The sequence below is a fragment of the Coregonus clupeaformis genome, chromosome 29, assembly GCF_020615455.1.
Source record: "Coregonus clupeaformis isolate EN_2021a chromosome 29, ASM2061545v1, whole genome shotgun sequence".
NCBI lineage: Eukaryota > Metazoa > Chordata > Actinopteri > Salmoniformes > Salmonidae > Coregonus > Coregonus clupeaformis.
Genome location: NC_059220.1, coordinates 49306786 through 49329140, shown reverse-complemented (window position 1 = coordinate 49329140; position 22355 = coordinate 49306786). Strand labels below are relative to the sequence as shown.

Sequence of the window (22355 nt, the reverse complement as noted above, 5' to 3'; positions counted from 1 at the left end):
TTCTATTGGTATGATGAAGATACTCTCAATGTCAGACCTTATAGTCTATGCCTGCTCCCTAACACAGCGGAGTGAGGGTAGGAAACAGATGAAACGTGGATTTAAAAAGTATGGGCTTGCCTTGGGCTTTGTTTCAAAATATCACTTTTTTATATGACAGCGGTTCCACACGTTGCCGTGACGCAAGTTGTGTGGGAAAAATATTATTTGTATTTTATTCTGTTATATTTCATCATTCTTAGCCTACTATAAAATATGTGTGTGTTGACTGTGATCAGGGTAGCCTAAGTGTGTCTTGTCTCTTTAATGAACATAATAACTATTGATTTCATGTGCATGACACTGCCATGTAGCATGTAGGCTGCACAGACCAGTAACATAATTCAACTCACAAAATGCCATTCTATTCTTTTGAAAATACATTTTATTAGTCTTATAATGTTTCTTAGGACCTGCCTAAAACAAATGAATAATGGATTTCTTTCTCTACTCCCACTCCTAAACTTACCGGCATGTGCACAGGAGATACAAAAGGCTTATCCCGGTAAGAAGGGGGTAAAAATGGGACTGTATGAATTAAGCTCAAAAAAACATTGGCAGATTTTTTTTCTCCAAGCAAAATACCGTAAAGTCTGTCTGTAAAGGGTACCAGTCACTACAAAGATACAGGCGTCCTTCCTAACTCAGTTGCCAGAGAGCAAGGAAACCGCGTAGGGATTTGACTGTGATAGGAGAAAACTGAGGTTGGATCAACAACATTGTAGTTACTCCACAATACTAACCTAATTGACAGAGTGAAAAGATGGAAACCTGTACAGAATAAAAATATTCCAAAACATGCATCCTGTTTGTAATAAGGCACTAAAGTAATACTGAAAAATGTTTGGCAAAGCAATTTACTTTTTGTACTGAATACAAAGTGTTATGTTTGGGCAAATCCAATACAACACATTACTGAGTACCACTCTCCATATTTCCAAGCATAGTGGTGGTTGCATCATGTTATGGGTATGCTTGTAATCCTTAAGGACTGGGGAGTTCAGGATAAAAAAGAAACGGAATGGAGCTAAGCACAGGCAAAATCCTAGAGGAAAAACTGGCTCAGTCTGCTTTCCACCAGACACTGGAAGATTAATGAATTCACCTTTCAGCAGGACAATAACCTAAAACACAAGACCAAATCTAAACTGGAGTTGCTTACCAAGAAGACAGTGGATGTTCCTGAGTAGCCGATTTACAGTTTTGACCTAAATTTGTTTGAAAATATATGGCAAGACCTGAAAATGGTTGTCTAGCAATGATCAGCAACCAATTTGACAGAGCTTGAAGAATTGTAAAAATAATAATGGGCAAATGTTGTACAATCCAGGTGTGCAAAGATTTTAGAGACTTACCCAGAAAAAGACTCACAGCTGTAATCGCTGCCAAAGGTGGTTCCAACATGTATTGACTCAGGGGGTTGAATAATTATCTAATCAAGATATATTACTGTTTTTTATTTTTTATTTTACAAATGTTATAATTTTTCTTACACTTTGACATTAGAGTATTTTGTGTAGATTGGTGACAAAAAATGACAATTCAATCAATTTTAACACAAAAAAAATGTGGAATAACTCAAGAGGTGTGAATACTTTCTGAAGGCACTGTATATTTTTTTACATTTTAGTCATTTAGCAGACGCTCTTATCCAGAGCGACTTACAGTTAGTGAGTGCATACATTTTTCATACTGGCCCCCCGTGGGAAACGAACCCACAACCCTGGCGTTGCAAGCGCCATGCTCTACCAACTGAGCTACAGGAGGGTATTTACCTCACATGCGATCCATAATAAGACTATGCAATTAGCCTATTAAAATGTTTATCGGAGAGAGAAAGAAAGATAGAGTGTATTTTACCAATGCATGTCAGGAACAAAAAAGAGAAAGAGACAATTAATCTGACACCCTTTATAACATCTTTGTAGCTCAATTGGTAGAGCATGGCGCTTGTAACGCCAGGGTAGTGGGTTCGATCCCCGGGACCACCCATACGTAAAAATGTATGCGCACATGACTGTAAGTCGCTTTGGATAAAAGCGTCTGCTAAATGGCATATTATTATTATTATTATTATCTGAGTTGTTGGCCAATAGAATTACTGTTGAGTTAACTTCTAATCAGATATCAGACCTACAGGATGTAAAGACAAAAGGACCTCTGCTTCTCAGAGGTGAGATGAGGGAGTTGCTGAGATTATGCAGAAATGGCTGACTTCCTAAAACAACACAAAGGACTTTTTTGCATACAGTGTAAAGAGTCACTTTGGGGGCCTCCCTACATAATCCTCCCTTGAACATATCTAATTCTGCATCAGACAGAAGAGTACAATCTTCAACTCAGGGGTTCATGGTCCTAGCAGCATCACTTCAGAAGTGTCCTTATGGCAGGTAGCATTGTCTTCTTTAGATATGCAAATGTCTTTAGGTAACACCTTCCTGCAAGCAAGCTAGAAAGGAATGCTCCTAATCATTTCTGTAAGAGCAAAACACAGAACTAAAAGGTACATGAAGACATTAATTCACATTTCAGTGAACATCAAATAGTCTGTTGATCTGATTGGATTGGTCAATAGCAACTTCAGATGTGGTTTTATCAAGTCAGTCAGATGAATATACAGCAAAATATACGAAAGATCACTGCATCATAAAGACAGTATATTTGAAAATAAAACTCAAAAACTCTCCTCCCCTTGAGAGAAAATGAATTTGCCTTGAAAATTAGAAAATAAACAAAAGAACCAGAATTTTGAAATAATCAAGAACAATTCTTGAAGTAACATCTAACATACCGATGGTGAAAGTTCTAAGGCCATTCTGTGAGAAACAAGGCAATGACTTTACTCATAGCACACACACATCTACAGTGAGGGAAAAAAGTATTTGATCCCCTGCTGATTTTGTACGTTTGCCCACTGACAAAGAAATGATCAGTCTATAACTTTAATGGTAGGTTTATTTGAACAGTGAGAGACAGAATAACAACAAAAAAATCCAGAAAAATGCATGTCAAAAATGGTATACATTTATTTGCATTTTAATGAGGGAAATAAGTATTTGACTCCTCTACAAAACATGACTTAGTACTTGGTGGCAAAACCATTGTTGGCAATCACAGAGGTCAGATGTTTCTTGTAGTTGGGCACCAGGTTTGCACACATCTCAGGAGGGATTTTGTCCCACTCCTCTTTGCAGATCTTCTTCAAGTAATTAAGGTTTCGAGGCTGACGTTTGGCAACTTGAACCTTCAGCTCCCTCCACAGATTTTCTATGGGATGAAGGTCTGGAGACTTGCTAGCCCACTCCAAGACCTTAATGTGCCTCTTCTTGAACCACTCCTTTGTTGCCTTGGCCGTGTGTTTTGGGTCATTGTCATGCTGGAATACCCATCCACGACCCATTTTCAATGCCCTGGCTGAGGGAAGGAGGTTCTCACCCAAGATTTAATGGTACATGGCGCCATCCATCGTCCCTTTGATGCGGTGAAATTGTCCTGTCCCCTTAGCAGAAAAACACCCCCAAAGCATAATGTTTCCACCTCCATGTTTGACGGTGGGGATGGTGTTCTTGGGGTCATAGGCAGCATTCCTCCTCCTCCAAACACGGCGAGTTGAGTTGATGCCAAAGAGCTCGATTTTGGTCTCATCTGACCACAACACTTTCACCCAGTTCTCCTCTGAATCATTCAGATGTTCATTGGCAAACTTGAGACGGGCCTGTATATGTGCTTTCTTGAACAGGGGGACCTTGCGGGCGCTGCAGGATTTCAGTCCTTCATGGCATGGTGTGTTACCAATTGTTTTCTTGGTGCCTATGGTCCCAGCTGCCTTGAGATCATTTACAAGATCTTCCCGTATAGTTCTGGGCTGATTCCTCACCGTTCTCATGATCATTGCAACTCCACGAGGTGAGATCTTGCATGGAGCCCCAGGCCGAGGGAGATTGACAGTTCTTTTGTGTTTCTTCCATTTGCGAATAATCGCACCAACTGTTGTCACCTTCTCACCAAGCTACTTGGCGATGGTCTTGTAGCCCATTCCAGCCTTGTGTAGGTCTACAATCTTGTCCCTGACATCATTGGAGACCTCTTTGGTCTTGGCCATGGTGGAGAGTATGGAATCTGATTGACAGGTGTCGTTTATACAGGTAACAAGCTGAGATTTAGGAGCACTCCCTTTAAGAGTGTGCTCCTAATCTCAGCTCGTTACCTATATAAAAGACACCTGGGAGCCAGAAATCTTTCTGATTGAGAGGGGGTCAAATACATATTTCCCTCATTAAAATGCAAATCAATGTATAATATTTTTGACATGCGTTTTTCTGGATTTTTTAGTTGTTATTCTGTCTCTCACTGTTCAAATATACCTACCATTAAAATTATAGACTGATCATTTATTTGTCAGTGGGCAAACGTACAAAATCAGCAGGGGATCAAATACTTTTTTCCCTCACTGTATATATTATTTGAATATGTTGGTAACCCGTTGTATAAAAGTGATAATGCCGTCTCGGGCCTAACAACACCTGTACCAATATATCCTCCAAACACTGGCTTCTCGGGCATTATCACTTAAGTATCGGGGACTCTAATGGAATAAACTCAAATTTAGTCCAAAGTATCCGTAAGATATATCAAGTCAGAAGTCACTGTAGTGGGGTAATATTTGATATGTGTATATCATATATACCTCACATGCGACCCATGATAAGACTATGTAATTAGCCTATTAAAATGTTTATCTGACTCCATAAAGATTATTTAGCAATATGCAAGAGACTAAAGTTGAGTTATAGTAATAGGTAATCAAGAAATGTCTGAGAATGAAATTCTAAATACAAGTGTATTTAATTACTTTGTAAAATGACTGAAATCACATACAAGGCATAAAGCTTAAGTTACAAAGCATTAACAAGCATTACAAAGCATTATTCTAGGCATGATCAGAGAGGGCGAGAGAGAGATACAGTGAGTCATAGCCTGAAAGGCCATGCCCCAAGTCCCTGGGGTGGAGAGAGAAAGAAAGAGACAGTGTATCTCACCAGCGCAGGTCTGGAACAAAAAAAGAGAAAGAGACAATGAATCTGAGACCCCTTTATAACATCTGAGTAGTTGGCCAATAGAATTACTGTTGAGTTAACTTCTAATCAGATGTCAGACCTACAGGGTATAAAGACAGCAGAACCTCTGCTTCTCAGAGGTGAGACAAGAGGGGGTTGGTGAGATCATGCAGAGAAGACTGACTTCCTAAGACAACACCAAGGGAATTATTGCATACAGTGGAAAGAGTCACGTTGGGGCTGGGCTGTCCTACACCTGCAATACTTTTATTTTGTAGAGTACACTTGAGGTATAGGCCTCTATGAAGTGAACTCAGAGTTGCATCCCCCAAAAAACAAATTAGCTTCTTTGAGATGGATGCAACACCTTTATACCTTCATATCGATGCATCCGCCTATTTGAAAGTCTTCGTAATCCTCTTGTTCTGTGGCATTTTGCTGCGCGGAGTGACGGAGCTGCAGCGTTAGGAGAGGTCATGTTTGGAAAAGAGCATTGGGTCAAAGGGGAAGGGATGTCAGACTATGACGAGGCTAGCGTGACCCGCCGCTCTCCTACTCACGTTGACTCACAGGCGGTTGGGACTTGCAACTGGTTGTCAGTGTCAGTAGCTAAGTTTCGATCCAATTGGTGACAGATTTCCATGCAAATATTAAAACAATCTGCATAAAAGCAATATGTGCATTTTCCCACCAGAGATGTTTCCATCAAATTCCATCAAGTTGCAGATAAAAGGTTGCGTGTGATGACATAGTGCACAAAAAAAGTATAAAAAGTGAATGACTAAAATGTAAAAAATTATAATAATAACTGTTGCTGTTAAATTCCTATAAATAAAAAATCTAATATATTCGGTACTCTACTGATTTTGTCGCAAGAATTGTTTAGTTATATAGCGAATGTGCCCACTCTGGTCTTGGCATGTGCGCTCCAGCCAACAGCTTCACCACAGATATAGTGCGGATATAGCCTACATGATGAGATTATTATGGACAAAATGGATTATTTGTATTTGTCAAACGGCAGCCAAGCCTCAATCATCATGTTACCAGAATAAGACCCTTGATATTTATTGGAAAGGAGCATCAAGCTCATCACTGTGCACTTTCAACCCCCAGTGAAGTATTTCATCTGTAGCCTAATAAACTGCATATTTTCCTGAGTCATAGTATGAGGACCACACAAACATATCATCTCGTAACTCCAGGTTTACTTCGATATGATGGTTATTATATCAATATTTGCTCATAAATATAATTTTACAGACACAAAAAGATCCCACCTTGTCTAACGTATTTTGTTTTGTCGACATTTGGAAAGTTTACCGACAGGCCTGTCGTGACATTCTTTATATTTTACATTTTGTAGGCCTCCTTTATAAAAAGGTTTGATGGAAACCTGCTTACTTGCCACAGAATACCACACGGTCTCCTAGAAAAGCACCAGAAAGAGAGGGTAGATAGGGGATGTGGTGTTTATGTTGACTTGGGGCTTATTTAAATCAAAGACTAATTGCAGAATGTTCTCAATAAAATGTAAATAACCGTTTTTAACACCATATAAATAAAAAATCACAAAGTTATTATCGGTTCTGAAGAATATGGGTTCTGAACAAACACTGTAGCAGATAAACTCCTATTATAGATAGATCATCCAATTTCACAAAGTCATCGTGTATGCACAAATTCTGAATAATCATTGCTGTGATGGATTTGATTGTATGCTCTTTAAACACACAAATTACAACAGCATACCAAACCACCTGTAAAGACGTAATCTCTTAGAAACTTTAACCGGTCCGAACCTATACAAAACAACCTATTTGACTGACACTGTAAAATGTGACCTCTGTTGTGAAGAGCTCCCATGTCTCTCTCAAGTCTCCACTCTGTCCCTGAAGAATGTGTAATCCCTCTTTGTCTATGCCTCTCTGTGCCGCTCACTGTAAATCCTGCCACTTGGGTTTTCCCATGTAATGGAAGTATTTTTCCCCCTGTCTTTTCCCCTCATCTCTCCCCAGGATTGTTGAAATCTACAGCCGTCGACTGCAAGGTACTTCCAGACGTTTTAATAATCAATTTATACTCTCAAGAGTTGACGGACAATAAAGTGAGGTGCCCCTAGAGCTTTTCTGTATTTGTGTATTTTTATTGTTGTTTTAGGTAACACTTTACATTAAGTTGTTCTTATACCCGTACACTTACACTGGAATTACTACAGTAACGACATATTTGAGTAATTCCATTAAAATTCGAATAATTTTTGGAGATTGTCAGTTGGTTGACTGATAACAGTGTTGTTGTTGGAACCTAGAACAAACCTTACCAATAACCTGCCATGAACCTACTATGTCACGGGCGATCATGTCAGACGTTTGACTTTGCTCTTTGACTTTCTCTGACTTGGACCTTGTTTATCTGTGTTCTCTTTCAGTTCAAGAGCGGTTGACCAAACAAATCGCCGTGGCAATCACTGAAGCGCTGCAGCCTGCTGGGGTGGGCGTCGTCATTGAGGCAACGTATGTCTCTTTTTCCCTTTTTTGTTTTTACACTCACCACTGATATTAACAGCCCCATACAGACAGACATTAAAGATACACTATGGCATTTTAGTTTCTAATCGTTTGTCCATTTTTTTCTGGAATGTTGGCTGGATGGTGCATACACATAAATTAATATTAATACATTTCTTATCTCACAAATCCTTAGGAAAACAATTAGCTTTTGCTAACAAGCTGTGGCCATTCCGTTCAATGAGGTAGTTTCTGGACAATATTTCTGTCCATTTAGGTGTACCCCCAGAGGTAAAAGTACCTTATTGCCTTTTTAAATATGACGCAATCACGGCAGTCAAAAAAACAAACACGCACAAATGAAACCAAAGATATGGGGAGAGGCCATATATAGACAATCTTCAATGCGTCATTAACAGAACATTTCCCATACACCCAAATCTAATAACTATAACAGTAATGGAAATTATGCTTTTTTCCTCCCTTCTTCCTGCATGCAGTCACATGTGCATGGTGATGAGGGGGGTGCAGAAGATGAACAGCAAAACTGTGACCAGCACCATGCTGGGGGTGTTCCGGGAGGACCCCAAGACACGGGACGAGTTCCTCACCCTAATCAGGAGCTGAGAGGGACGGCTGGCCCACAAACCTGCTGCCCAGCCCAGCCCAGCGCAAACCCCTCTCCCGGTCGCCTGCCTGGAGCTAGAGTCATCCACACAGCAGTCTCGGTACGAAGCCTAGAGTCCGGGCTTGCAGGGTGTGTGTGAGTTGTGTGTTTGTGTCTTTCCCTCCACCCCCTCGGTAAAGATACTTACACCTACGTAGAAACATCCTAACATTAAAATCAACGTTTTAGAAAAGTTGTTTTATTCTTTACTTTTTTCCTGATATATTTTTGCAAGAAATCTTTATCCAAAGTAAGCTAGGCCCAGTAGGACCATATATCAGTTTTACTAATGGTATGCATTTAAACTTGCCTTGAGCCAAACCTATTCAAAAGTGCCAAGTGCCCTTTTCACATGGCATCGTATTCCTGCTCAAGCCAAATGCTTCAAACCCATTCGTCAAACAATCAACATTTTGGTAAATCTGTCAGCCTATTACAAGGCTCAGTCCCGGTCTACTGTAATTATCTTTAACTAGTAAAGGTAGGAGAGCAAAATGCTCGCTTTCAAATTTGCTAGCTACCGCTTTAAATACATTATACTGCACCCTGCAACTTCGGGGAACCAACAATGATAGCTTTCTAAGGGTTACTGAATATGTTAACTGTGGTGTTCAAATGATGTGAGGTAATGTCGCTGTTAGTTTAGCATTTTTTCTATAACTAAAGGACGAACGTTTCTAAGGGTGCAGTTAAAGTGACTGGATGATAACTGGATAGTGCAATGAAGGATGATCAGATGGGACTAAAAAGTGTCCATATTAGGAGCCTCAGAGTCACAAGGAGTTGATGTCAGAGGCTGTCTTAATATGGACACCCTACATTATTCTCTAATAGTCTCACACTATTGTAGTTATTTGTTGAAAATGACACAATAGTGCAAATAGTTCAGATTCACAAACGTGTGGCTGATATAGTCTGCTTTCTCTGTATCCCCCAAGCGGTCATTTCACCATTCAGAGAGGATTTCTAATGGGCACCACTTTATATCTATCTGTAAGTCGTGTAGGCCTATGTGTGTGGGTATATGTGTACGTGCGTTGATGGCCAGCCCAGTATATATTCTGCTGACCTCTCTATTTGCGAGCAGCCTTTCTGATTTTTCGCGTGATACGTAGAGTTCACTTCCGACTGATGAATTTGAAGAGACTAGAGGCAAAGGAATCAGCTGTCTCCCCTCATCTCTTGGTAAAAAAAACGTTTTACTCTCTTACCCTTCTAATGTCAATTCTGTTACACTTCTAAATATCTTTGTATTTCGGTGTATGAATGCTTCAGAATTGTTGTTACCTTTTTAAATGTAAAAAATATGCTGCACTTTACAGTACATCCCTCTTTGCTACGTCACGTATATTGTATGTATGCATTATCTGCATATGATGTCTGAGTGCATTCTCTGCAGTATTTCCAATTTCATGTATTATCTCAGCAAATTAGGGATATTAAAATAGAGTAACCTATATGAAAATGATGTTAGGGTAAATAGGTATAGTAGCAAAGAACATATATGCTGACGAGCGGTATATTTTTACATTTATTGGAAATATATAATACTCTAAGATTTAAATGGGGAGGTTTTAACCAATGTGATTTGGTCATTGGGGTTCGGTGTGAGTGTGTGTCGGGGGTTGGAGAAGATGAGTGCTATTGTCAGTCAGACAGCTCCTGCATCGTCTCTGTGACCTTCTTTAGGAGGATCTGTTCTTTGGGTTCTTCACTACTGTCGTTTTCATTACACTTCTTACTGTGTTCATTTGAAAGAGTTTTCAACAAAGGAAAATAAATCTGTATGTGAGAACTATGAACCTGGGTACTGTGCTGTTCTTTGTAAAGCCCCGTTTATACCTGGTGCTAACACGCCTGTCCTGATCTTGTCCACATTCTGATTGGGCCCACATTTTTAGACGGGTCAAAATTATTAAAATAACTGATTGTGATCCCAGGATGCTAGCATAATATAACCGGTGTCACGCCTGCTCCCGCTCCCTGGCGCTGTCCGTGTTTTGTTCCATGTCTTTTATTTATGAAATCATCACCCTGTACTTGCGTCCTGTCTCTCAGCGTCTGTCGAACTGAGATCGTTACAGAATGCAGACACCAATATTGGAAGTTAATTTTTTTGTTGGTGACATCTGTTCCGGGTGCCGCGGCCGAAGGAACCGGGGGTGCCTCAGCTGGCTCGTCGGGCTTCCATGCCTCAGCCGGTTCATCAGGCTCACATCCCATGCCTCAGCCTGCTCGAGAGGTTTCCTAGCCTCGGTTGGCTCGGCAGGCTCCCATCCCACATCATGCCTCAGCCGGCTCGTCAGGCTCGCTCAGGTGGGAGGCCGGATGGCGTCTCTAGAGGGGAGGGGTACTGTCACGCCTGCTCCCGCTCCCCCTCCCTGGCGCTCAAGGGCGCCAGGCTGCCCATCATTACGCACACCTGTTACCATCATTACGCGCATCAGCGCTCATTGGACTCACCCGGACTCCTTCACTTTGTTGATTGCCCCTTCTGTATCTGTCTGTTCCCCAGTTTGATCCCCGTGTCTGCATTGATGTTGTTTCGTTTCCCCTGACCAGATGCTGTCCGTGTTTTGTTTAAATTAACACCCTCTACTTGCTTCCCGTCTCCCAGCGTCTGTCGAACCGAGATCGTTACAACCGGTGCTTAATGCTGTGTTCGTAACCAAGTGGGAATTTACAACATACGACTGGGAAAAATCCACTTGAACGGACATCCAACTGATAATTACTAGTGGGGAACTCGTCTATCATCCTGTGGTCCCACATGGTGACCTCTGTCATCACCTACTAAGGAAATTACCTCTAACGCCATTTTCGGCAGTTAAATGCAACAAAACATTTATGAAAAGCAATCTATATACTGAACAAAAATATAAATGCAACATGTAAAGTGTTGGTCCCATATTTCATGAGCTGAAATAAAAGATCCCAGAAATGTTCCATATGCACAAAAAGCTTATTTCTCTCAGATTTTGTGCACACATTTGTTTACATCCCTGTTAATGAGCATTTCTCCTTTAAGATAATCCATCCACCTGACAGGTGTGGGATATCAAGAAGCTGATTAAACAGCATGAGGTCTATTTCTGTCTGTAATAAAGCCCTTTTGTGGGGAAAAACTCATTCTGATTGGCTGGGCCTGGCTCCGCAGCGGGTGGGCCTGGCTCCCAAGTAGTTGGACCTATGCCCTCCCAGGTCCACCCATGGCTGCGACCCTGCCCTGTCATGTGAAATCCATATATTAGGGCCTAATTTATTTATTTCCTTATATGAACTGTAACTCGTTGAAATTGTTGCATGTTGCACTTATATTTTGGTTCAGTATATTCATATGGTTTTTGAACACTAATTCTCAGTTCCCACTCAGACACTGTCAAAACAACCGCTATGCAGATGTCGGTTAAAGTGGATCTGATTGAATAGAGCCCTTAGTTTATGGTTTACACAGCTTGTTGGCCATTAGCCAATCAGCGTTTCTCAACGGGTTCAAAGCACGCATCTGCATCCAACTAGTAAATTCCCACCTCCCATTTGGTTAAGAATGCAGCATAAAACACCCAGAGAACAACTCTGTGATTTCAGATAACTGAACATTGTGTTCACTTGCTTTGGAACTACAACATGGAGGGGCAGGGATTTATTTTTGAGAATGATTCAGCTTTTTTACCTGGTGTTGTGAAACAAGACTGGAACCCGTCTCTTGGCAACAGGTTATATGAATGTGCTTCAGCTCCTCTGATTGGTGTGATTTTTGGAGGAGCAGCCAGAAGAATTGTCTCCTGCTACGGTGTGGCCTCCCAGAATGCAAGACATGTCACTTTCATTAGAAAAAATTATGAAATCCACAGACAATATTACTAGTTATTCTTTAATACTTTTTTTTTTTGTCTGTGGTTATCACAAAGACGTCAAGCATTTCAACACAGACCCCACAAAACAAAACATTCAGTCGACTCATTAAGGATCTTTCACTCACACAGTTAACAGCTCTCCCATTCTGACTACATGGCAACCACTCTCCCATTCTGACAAAAACAAACACGCACATACATTTACACAGAGGAGTCTCCATAGATCCATGTAGAACAGGACAGATGAGCATCACTTGCCAAACCCAAACCCTGCCCGACGCAAGTAACCTAGTTACAGGAACACAGAACCTGAGACAGGCTTTTGGCCAGGTATCAGCCCAAATAACAACAGCCTCCATTGGATCGGGCCATGCCATGTCGCAGCATTTCTGGTACATTTGAGAAGACGTATTTTACAGTTACAGCATAACACACACACACTCTCTTTCTCACACACACAACATATACTGTACATCTGTTTGTTGTATAGACAGGTACAATTCCTAACTTCATATCAGCATTGAAAAGTACCTACGGAGTACAGAAACAAAAAAAATATGCTGACAACACAAGGCCAGCCAGAAGAAGACAAGTGTTCCATATTGTTTTTGTCTGAAAACGCGACACCAACAAGACAAGTTTCAAAATGGAGCTTGAATTCAGTTTGGAGGATGCCACCATTTTAACTGTCAACACAGCTCTAACTGGGTTGCTTCATGTAATATTATTACAGTTTTCTAAAGTCCATATAAAATCATTTACATTTGGGGCAAATGTCTCGAGTACAAAAAAGGCACTGCCATTTGTTATTCAAAATATGACTTCCCAGCCTTATGCATGCATTTCTAAAATTACTCTCCCCCCCACTCTTTATTTTTATTTTCTTGTGTTTTTTGGGGGGGCTTTTGAGTTTTTATTCTTAAACATAAACATTATTATTTTTTAAATATATATGTAAGCCTGCAGTCAATACAGGACATTGGCTCTTTGATAACAAAAAAACAAAAACAAATAAAGAGCACAGTAACGCGGTATAACTTTTGTTACAGTATGGATGCTTTCGAGTTTGCAAAAAAAAAAGAATGTCTTGCTATCAAATAATTAAGCAATATTTAACTAATAAACAGAGTCTATCACCAAAAAAAATGAGTAAAAAAAAAGAAGCATCAAAAGTCTTCATTTACACTAAAATCACAAATAAGAATATATTTGGAATATCAAGGTTATCATCTAACTGTTAATACTGCAGTGTGTACAGCGGCTCTCTCTCATCTCAGAGGGGGGAGCCCTATAGAGTTTGGATGCACTTTGGAAAATAAAAAAATAAACCCTTTGAGCAGCTTCCGGAGGAGTCAAAGTCTGATCCACTCCTCATCCGGCTACTACTCACACAGGGCTGCAGTAATATATGAACGACATTGATGACCCTTCTATTTACCGCCTCTGTTTACTGCCTCATAGGCACATACAGTAGTGTACATCCCACCCTAGCATGCTCTATCCTCTGCCCTGCAGTTGTTGCTAGTCTTATGAATGGGCTACTTAGCTTAGCCTTCCACTGTGATGTCATCAATAACCACGCAGGTGGTGGTTAGCTTGGTAGGCACTGGTTGACCATTCCCATATGGCAAGCCCTGGACCTTCAATGCTCACAGCCAAAGTCTAATAGCTGACAAAGTAGGAAGGGCCTTATCCCACACAAATAACCCCAGATGACTCTTCATTTCAGTCTATCAAGAGTTAACGTGGCCTGTACTATTTGGCAATGTTTCAAAAGGGTTGTCACCCTCTATCCAGTTTGTTTTGCTGGTGGCTGGATCAAAAAGTGAACTTTGCGATCAAAAACAGGGCATCGAGGGGTAACATTTCTATAAAAGAGCACATACAGTATTCAGTCATTTGGCCAACCAGGATATAATAAGCATTCACAAAGCGTCAGAAAAAACACACAATTCCCAAGAAGACACCGGTAGTGGCTCTTTCCTCCACTATCAAAAACACAAATTTGCGATTATAATGTAGTTCAAAACAAAAATAACTATGTTATTATTTGAGATGTACTTATGGTCACCAGCCATAGTAAGTTAATACATATGGTACTTTAAATAATACATCTAAATGAATACAATAATCAACTCTGCAACAGTAATAGAAAAAAATAGAAAATAAATAATGATTTGAATCTGCTAATAATATTGATTCATATGGCAGTGACAAGTGGCTCTAACTCCCATGTACTGTGTATACACTGATGCACGTTGCATCGTGTAACAATACATACTGTATACTGCCACTAAATATTTGCCAAGCCATGCCACAAAAGGGTCCATGCCAATTCATGCTTTATGCACGATTCACCGTCACAGTTAAGGCCATGCGTGTTTAGTGAGCGCACTTCCTGAAGCAGTGACGTTTGGCTGACTCTGAAAAGTCACTACAGGTATCAGTGACATTTTGTCAATAACAGGTTAGACTGGGTTAGGTTGTCAGTTGTCAACCCTACCTTATGACAATATGGTTCAGTCCAAGAGCTTCAGTTCAATGTGCACTAGGGGAGTGGGCTGTAGTTATTGTGGCAGAGAAAGGGGTGTTCTCCACCACCGAGAAAGGGTGCATTTGGCATGAAGCTGGTTTCATCTCACTACTCGAGTTCACCTCCACAATAAGTCAAGTTCCATTCTCTGAACTGCAAAACCCCTAACTTTTCCTTTCCAAACCCCTTGCTTCTCTCCCCACTGATAAAAGGTCTATTGCACATACTTGGCATTTCTATTGCTGCACCTATTGGCATTGTTATTGATGGATTAGCTGTAGTAAAATATCCCGGCACCAAGTGCAGAACAAGAAAACAAGACACTTTTTAAGAATAAAAAACGAACAAAATATCAATAACCCTCACAAAACACCATTTTGAATCGCTCCAAATTGATTCCAATTTGGGAAAAACCAACCAGGATGCCCATTCAGGCATAAAACTTCAGCGTGACCTTCCATGCACAAAAACCCCACTTATGAAAGTGATACAACGGCTAATAACAGAGCCAAACTGTTATAACTAAACTTTTAAGAGCTTATTTTAACATGAACCTACCCTTACAGTCTGTCATGCAGACAACAATAAACAGAGGATAAATATTAAGACAAAAAAACAACAAGAAATTAAAGTACAAAAATCCTAATTTCAATTCAAATCAACAGATGGTCAAAGTGCCTGGTTGTCTCTAACTGCTTTTGGCCACCAGGTGGAGGTAAGTACTAAAAAGAGAGCAATCTCGGGGAGTAAAACTACTTTGCTATGATGCTTGAGAGAAAGGAATCCTCCTCAGCAACCTTCTCATTTACATCCACTATGGCTACTTCCTGATTCTCCTGTCCTCTGTGTACATCACTGGTTAGCATTCTCTCCTTCCTCCTCGATTCAGAACATCTTTGACCGTCTCTTACTTCCTAGTAAGATTGGGAGCATATAGCATACAACATGCAGCACTATATCATCTACCCTGGACTGAAAACAAACACGTACTCCTCATTCTATTTCACAACAAGACCCATTGATTATACTATATATACTAAATATACTCCTGACCCACACTGACAAGCCCTAATTAGAGACTAGGTCACACGACATCGTGCACCTGATACAGGAACTTCGCTCCAGACAAAGCCCAAGCAAATGAACAGCAACTTTCAATGCATAGTCTGTAGGTACACAGGCTAATATATGCAATTCTATGTAATTGGCCTGTGTATAACATGAATTTACCCAGAACTTTACCACAACTCTGCTAGGCTATTTCCCTCTGTCTTGTTTCAAATCAAAGTCCCTGCGCCTGACTTGAATCCATCATCGGTAACGTCCTCTTCTCCTTCCAAATCACTTGGCAGAGTCCATCCTGTGTTTCTCCACTTTCATTTCCCCTCCTCCCATCTCTTTTCCTTCTACACACCTCTGCCGCATCCCTCTCTCTTTTTAGCGTTTTCATTTTCACACAGTTTGGCTCCTGGTAAAAGGAACAAAAAGCACAAAAAAACTAACAATGGATAAGTCAGTTGTAAACTATGATAGCTACTGTGGGACGTTAGTCTATTAAGCGACTAGTACGGAAGTATGCCACTGCTTTCCAAAAAGTTTGAAAAATATATTCAAGAGATAACATTCATAGCTGAAATGTATAAATGTTTCGGTACCCTTGATAGTAGCATCTTATGTAAACAATACATACATGTATAAATGCTTTTTTTCTGTCACCTATACAGAGCATAGGGTTCTCCCAAGCCTTTTGAAAAATGTCCTCCCTAAAACTCACCCAAACAGTGGGGAGGACAAGCCAAGGCTTCTCTCACAAAGTGTCCCAAATTGTTTGTTTGTTTGTTTACTTGGCTTTTTTGTTTGTTTTTGGCTCTGTGACACCGGTAGAAATGCTGACTGGTGTGAACTGGTGTGGGAATTCTGTTACTGGTCTTTAACTGGGACTGGGGGTGAGGGTAGAGAAGAGAACAGAGTCCGGAACTCTGTAGCATGATGTACTACAGTACCCATAATGCACAACCACCCCTTTCAACAGGGCCCAGGGCCATTCGGTTGATGGCTGATGCCGACCCCAGTGATGCTACAGTATATCTCCCACAGCCCAGCAGAGTGTACTCCTCAGGCACTGTTGTGGGTAGTTATACTGGGTGCAACACTGTGGGGAGAGGAGTCTGTACTGCCTTTCTCATCCGCCACTGAAGCCCAGATACTTATGAGGGTGCTGGGGGGTAGCTGTGTTTAGTCGAGATGGTAACATGCCAATTTGCTGCTGTGTTAGCAGTTTTTCACGGATTGGCTCATCGTGGCGTGATTTGGAGCTCGCCCACCCCCCCGGTTGACCTCTCCCAATGGCTGTGGGGGCGCCTGATGGGCAGGTGGTGTGGGGGGCGAAGGGAAAGACTGGGTGCGCGGCGAGCCTCTTGGGACCAGCTCAGTCTCTCCTGGTCTCCTTCAGGTCCTCCTCTCAGATGGTGGATGTGCGGTCGACTCCATCTAGACACACAGAATCGAGGGACATGGGACAAACCATCACATAGGAATGAGAATAACACAACTGGACAAATACAGATGGAATGTTTCAAAGCCAAAAAAACAACTGTTGCATCTGGCCTGGCTGGACAAACAGAGAGGACCAAATGTTTGTCCCGGGATTGTGTCCCAAATGGCACCCTATCCCCTACAGAGTGCACTACTTTTGACCAGACCCTATGGGCCCTGGGCATTGGTCAAAAGTAGTGCACTATAAAGGCAATAGGGTTCCATTTGGGACACAGCCGCAGTGGTTCAGACAGAGTGAGCAATGAGTCAGCTTAAAACCCTGCATTACTACATTCATCTGAGGTATGTGCTTTGCTGTTGCACTGGTCAAGCTGGGTATACGTGCTAAATTAGATGTGTTTCTACACGGCAAATGTGTGGTGTGTGTGTGCGTGTGTGTGTAACCAGCAGTACCAGAAACCGGAGGCAGTCATTGGGGGAGGTTAGAGACCCATGATGGACTTTCTTTGCTGTCTTCAGGCTTTAGAAATGCACTATATAAATCCTATGTATTATAATGCAACCTATGGAACAGGGTGCATTACATACAAGGGGTTTCATAAAGATTTACTATTACTGGAGTTCCTGTGTGTGGCCGAGGGTCTCATGACATGGGTTGCATCCCAAATGGCACCCTATTCCCTATATAGTACACTACACTGGTCATAAGTAGTGCACTATAAAGGGAATAGGTTTCCATTAGAGTCATATATATACAGTGGGGAGAACAAGTATTTGATACACTGCCGATTTTGCAGGTTTTCCTACTTACAAAGCATGTAGAGGTCTGTAATATTTATCATAGGTACACTTCAACTGTGAGAGACGGAATCTAAAACAAAAATCCAGAAAATCACATTGTATGATTTTTAAGTAATTAATTTGCATTTTATTGCATGACATAAGTATTTGATCACCTACCAACCAGTAAGAATTCCGGCTCTCACAGACCTGTTAGTTTTTCTTTAAGAAGCCCTCCTGTTCTCCACTCATTACCTGTATTAACTGCACCTGTTTGAACTCGTTACCTGTATAAAAGACACCTGTCCACACACTCAATCAAACAGACTCCAACCTCTCCACAATGGCCAAGACCAGAGAGCTGTGTAAGGACATCAGGGATACAATTGTAGACCTGCACAAGGCTGGGATGGGCTACAGGACAATAGGCAAGCAGCTTGGTGAGAAGGCAACAACTGTTGGCGCAATTATTAGAAAATGGAAGAAGTTCAAGATGATGGTCAATCACCCTCGGTCTGGGGCTCCATGCAAGATCTCATCTCGTGGGGCATCAATGATCATGAGGAAGGTGAGGGATCAGCCCAGAACTACACGGCAGGACCTGGTCAATGACCTGAAGAGAGCTGGGACGACAGTCTCAAAGAAAACCATTAGTAACACACTACGCCGTCATGAATTAAAATCCTGCAGCGCACGCAAGGTACCCCAGCTCAAGCCAGCGCATGTCCAGGCCCATCTGAAGTTTGCCAATGACCATCTGGATGATCCAGAGGAGGAATGGGAGAAGGTCAGGTGGTCTGATGAGACAAAAATAGAGCTTTTTGGTCTAAACTCCACTCGCCGTGTTTGGAGGAAGAAGAAGGATGAGTACAACCCCAAGAACACCATCCCAACCGTGAAGCATGGAGGTGGAAACATCATTCTTTGGGGATGCTTTTCTGCAAAGGGGACAGGACGACTGCACCGTATTGAGGGGAGGATGGATGGGGCCATGTATCGCGAGATCTTGGCCAACAACCTCCTTCCCTCAGTAAGAGCATTGAAAATGGGTTGTGGCTGGGTCTTCCAGCATGACAACGACCTGAAACACACAGCCAGGGCAACTAAGGAGTGGCTCCGTAAGAAGCATCTCAAGGTCCTGGAGTGGCCGAGCCAGTCTCCAGACCTGAACCCAATAGAAAATCTTTGGAGGGAGCTGATAGTCCGTAGTGCCCAGCAACAGCCCCGAAATCTGGAGAAGGTCTGTATGGAGGAGTGGGCCAAAATCCCTGCTGCAGTGTGTGCAAACCTGGTCAAGACCTACAGGAATAATATGATCTCTGTAATTGCAAACAAAGGTTTCTGTACCAAATATTAAGTTCTGCTTTTCTGATGTATCAAATACTTATGTCATGCAATAAAATGCAAATTAATTACCTAAAAATCATACAATGTGATTTTCTGGATTTTTGTTTTAGATTCCGTCTCTCACAGTTGAAGTGTACCTATGATAAAAATTACAGACCTCTACATGCTTTGTAAGTAGGAAAACCTGCAAAATCGGCAGTGTATCAAATACTTGTTCTCCCCACATAGGGCACAGTTTCAAATGCCCTCCTAGCCTTTACGCCCGGCGCAAGTTAGCAACATGCTAATAACTCCACCTTTCCCTCTGATGGGCTAGATGAACATTTCACCGTATTGGATCTCCAATCCTTTCAGATCTACAGAACTGCCTAGAAGTTTAGGGGCTGGAAGCATGCCAATTAGGGAAATGACTTGGCAACTTTGTCAAATTGTTCAAAAGAGGAGAGAGAGTTTGATCATTATTAGAGCTGGACGTCGTACTGCTGTGTTTGAGCATGTCCAAGCTTTCTATCGGACAAAATGTACTCTATTTGTAAATAAGGGCTCGGGGGCATTCCATTCATGATGAGTACTTTGGTTCTAATTTCTATTTTGTCGATTCAGTAGGTTTCAGAGCGAGAGAGAGGAGAAGGGGCACAGCAGAGAGGAAGGGTCCTGTCTGGGACTGGCATTCCTCAGCTACCCACCTCTGCTCTGGGACTGTGTGTGTGTGTGTGTGTGTATGGTGTCCAGTACACGCACAAATGCACACACAAAGCGGTGCTTGTCCACCCCAGCTCCGCGCCGAGCACTGAGAGAAAAAACTCCATTTATAATGGGAATGGTTACTGCGTTTATCCAGCTCCCTTCCCTTCCGTCTCGTCTCCTCCTCTCCTCGCAATACGTGTGGATTCATTGTGGAGTCACACCCTGGCTACAGGCAAATGTGGGTTCAAATATTATTTGAAATCATTCAAAATACTTTAAGCATTCGCTTTAGCCTGCCTGGAGGGCAAGGTGGGCAGGGTCTGCACTCTTGGGACATTTCCATTGGTTCAATTGCAACAGGCAAGTTCAATCAAGCACAGCTAATGCATTTCAAATAATTTTGAATAGTATATGAACCCAGGTCTGGCTCCAGGCAAGCCATCGTCTTTGGGGAGTTCAGTCTCTGGATGTATTCACTTTATGTTGCGGTCTTCATTCGTTTGTATTATTTCGGTTACATTCTGGCAAAATATACAAATGTTTCCAATGACTTGGCAACTCTGACTCAACCGTGACATATTTGTCACTTGAACAGTTTCTGGGTAGATGGAATTCCAAAGTTGTGTCTGTTTTTTTTCTGTGCATGTTTATATGCTGTGTAGACAAAGTAGTACAGGACTGGAGTTTAGTGAGGGAGTGTGTGTGTGTTTGTGTGTGAGAGAAAGAGCGACAGAGAAAGTGTGTGTGAATCTGTGTGTTTGTGTGTGTGTGTGTGTGTGTGCAAGCGCATGTGTGTATATACCAAGGGGTACAGTAGATTGATACAGTAGTGTGTGTGTGTGTGCGCATTGACAATAAAGTCCAGTAGTAACTGGAGTGTGTGTGTTCATGGTAGTTGTGATGCTTTTACCTCCTAGGGCATGCTCTGTCATACTCAGGCACAGAGACTCCAGCCGGTTGTTGATGTCTGGTTCCGTCACCGGCACCTGGAGATCTGGAGAACATCACAACGTTACAACAACCAACATTCACACAACTAACCACCAGAGGGGTAGACTACAAAGCAGAATCAATGAGTTAGCCAGATAACTTTGATAAACAACCAGAAATAACTATTGATTTTCTGGTTCATTAAGAAGGTAAAACTTAAGTGTGTGTTTTTGGTTTTTGAGTCAATTAGACATTTCACCTTATCTTTATAAAAACATTTGTTATTTCAGAATATTTAGGCAAGTTAGCTGGCTAACTAATTGATCCGGCTTTGTAGTATACCCCTCTGGAGAACAACACTGCAACATTACAACAACATACACACAATCACTGTGAAAGCTCAGCTAACATAAAAGGCTAAAACGAACAACTGAAAGAGTATGATAAATGTGTGCATATCTGTACATATAAAGCCAGATAAAGACTCCAGAACGTTTCAACAACAACATCAACACAACCACTGTCAAAATCGTTCAAAGGCTTTACAATCAAAAGAACATGATACATTTCTTCACCGTTATCGACAAACCACCAAATAGCACACAAGAGTCTACTATTCCCATTGAGCACGGAAAGGAGTTAAATTCAAGTTAATCTAAATCAGGGATCCCAAACTGTTTTCAGAAACAATCAAAATTATTGTTGGACTAAAAACACCAGCAAATCAGCTCCAAGTGATTTTAATTTGGGAAATCTGTTCTTTAGTATTCCTATGCATAATAGAGAGATATACACTATATATACAAAAGTATGTGGACACCCCTTCAAATTAGTGGATTCAGCTATTTCAGCCACACCCGTTCCTGACAGGTGTATAAAATCGAGCACACAGCCATGCAATCTTCATACATTGGCAGTAGAATGGCCTTACTGAAGAGCTCAGTGACTTTCAACGTGACACCGTCATAGGATGCCACCTTTCCAACAAGTCAATTCGTCAAATTTCTGCCCTGTTAGAGCTGCCCCGGTCAACTGTAAGTGCTGTTATTGTGAACTGGAAACGTCTAGGAGCAACAACGGCTCAGCCGCGAAGTGGTAGGCCACACAAGCTCACAGAACAGGACCGGCGAGTGTTCAACTGCGTAGCGTGTAAAAATCGTCTGTCCTCGGTTGCAACACTCACTACCGAGTTCCAAACTGCCTCTGGAAGCAATGTCAGCAAAATAACTGTTCTTCGGGAGCTTCAAGCCTAAGATCACAATGCGCAATGTCAAGCGTCGGCTGGCGTGGTGTAAAGCTTGCTGCCATTGGACTCTGGAGCAGTTGAAACGTGTTTTCTGGAGTGATGAATCACCTTTCACCATCTGGCAGTGCGACGGACGAATCTGTGTTTGGTGGATGCCAGGAGAACGCTACCTGCCCAATGCATAGTGCCAACTGTAAAGTTTGGTG

The 22355-nt window shown here is 41.7% G+C and overlaps 2 protein-coding genes across 5 annotated transcripts in view; one reads left to right on the top strand and one right to left on the bottom strand.

Moving 5' to 3' along the window:
• Positions 1-10075, top strand: part of LOC121545177 (GTP cyclohydrolase 1) — a 47334-nt gene extending 37259 nt beyond the window's left edge. The window contains exons 4-6 of the mRNA XM_041855632.2: positions 7115-7146; positions 7528-7612; positions 8107-10075. Coding sequence (XP_041711566.1) covers positions 7115-7146; positions 7528-7612; positions 8107-8233 — 244 coding nt within the window. The 3' untranslated portion in view covers positions 8234-10075. The remainder of the gene's footprint in view (positions 1-7114; positions 7147-7527; positions 7613-8106) is intronic.
• Positions 10076-13412: 3337 nt separating this feature from the next.
• LOC121545175 (protein Smaug homolog 1) overlaps positions 13413-22355 on the bottom strand; it is a 69164-nt gene continuing 60221 nt past the window's right edge. For all 4 annotated transcript variants that reach the window (XM_041855628.2, XM_041855630.2, XM_041855629.2 and 1 more), the window contains 2 exons: positions 20884-20967; positions 13413-17153 (listed from right to left, as the gene is read on the bottom strand). In XM_041855628.2, the coding sequence (XP_041711562.1) occupies positions 17125-17153; positions 20884-20967 (113 nt within the window). In that variant the 3' untranslated portion in view covers positions 13413-17124. The remainder of the gene's footprint in view (positions 17154-20883; positions 20968-22355) is intronic.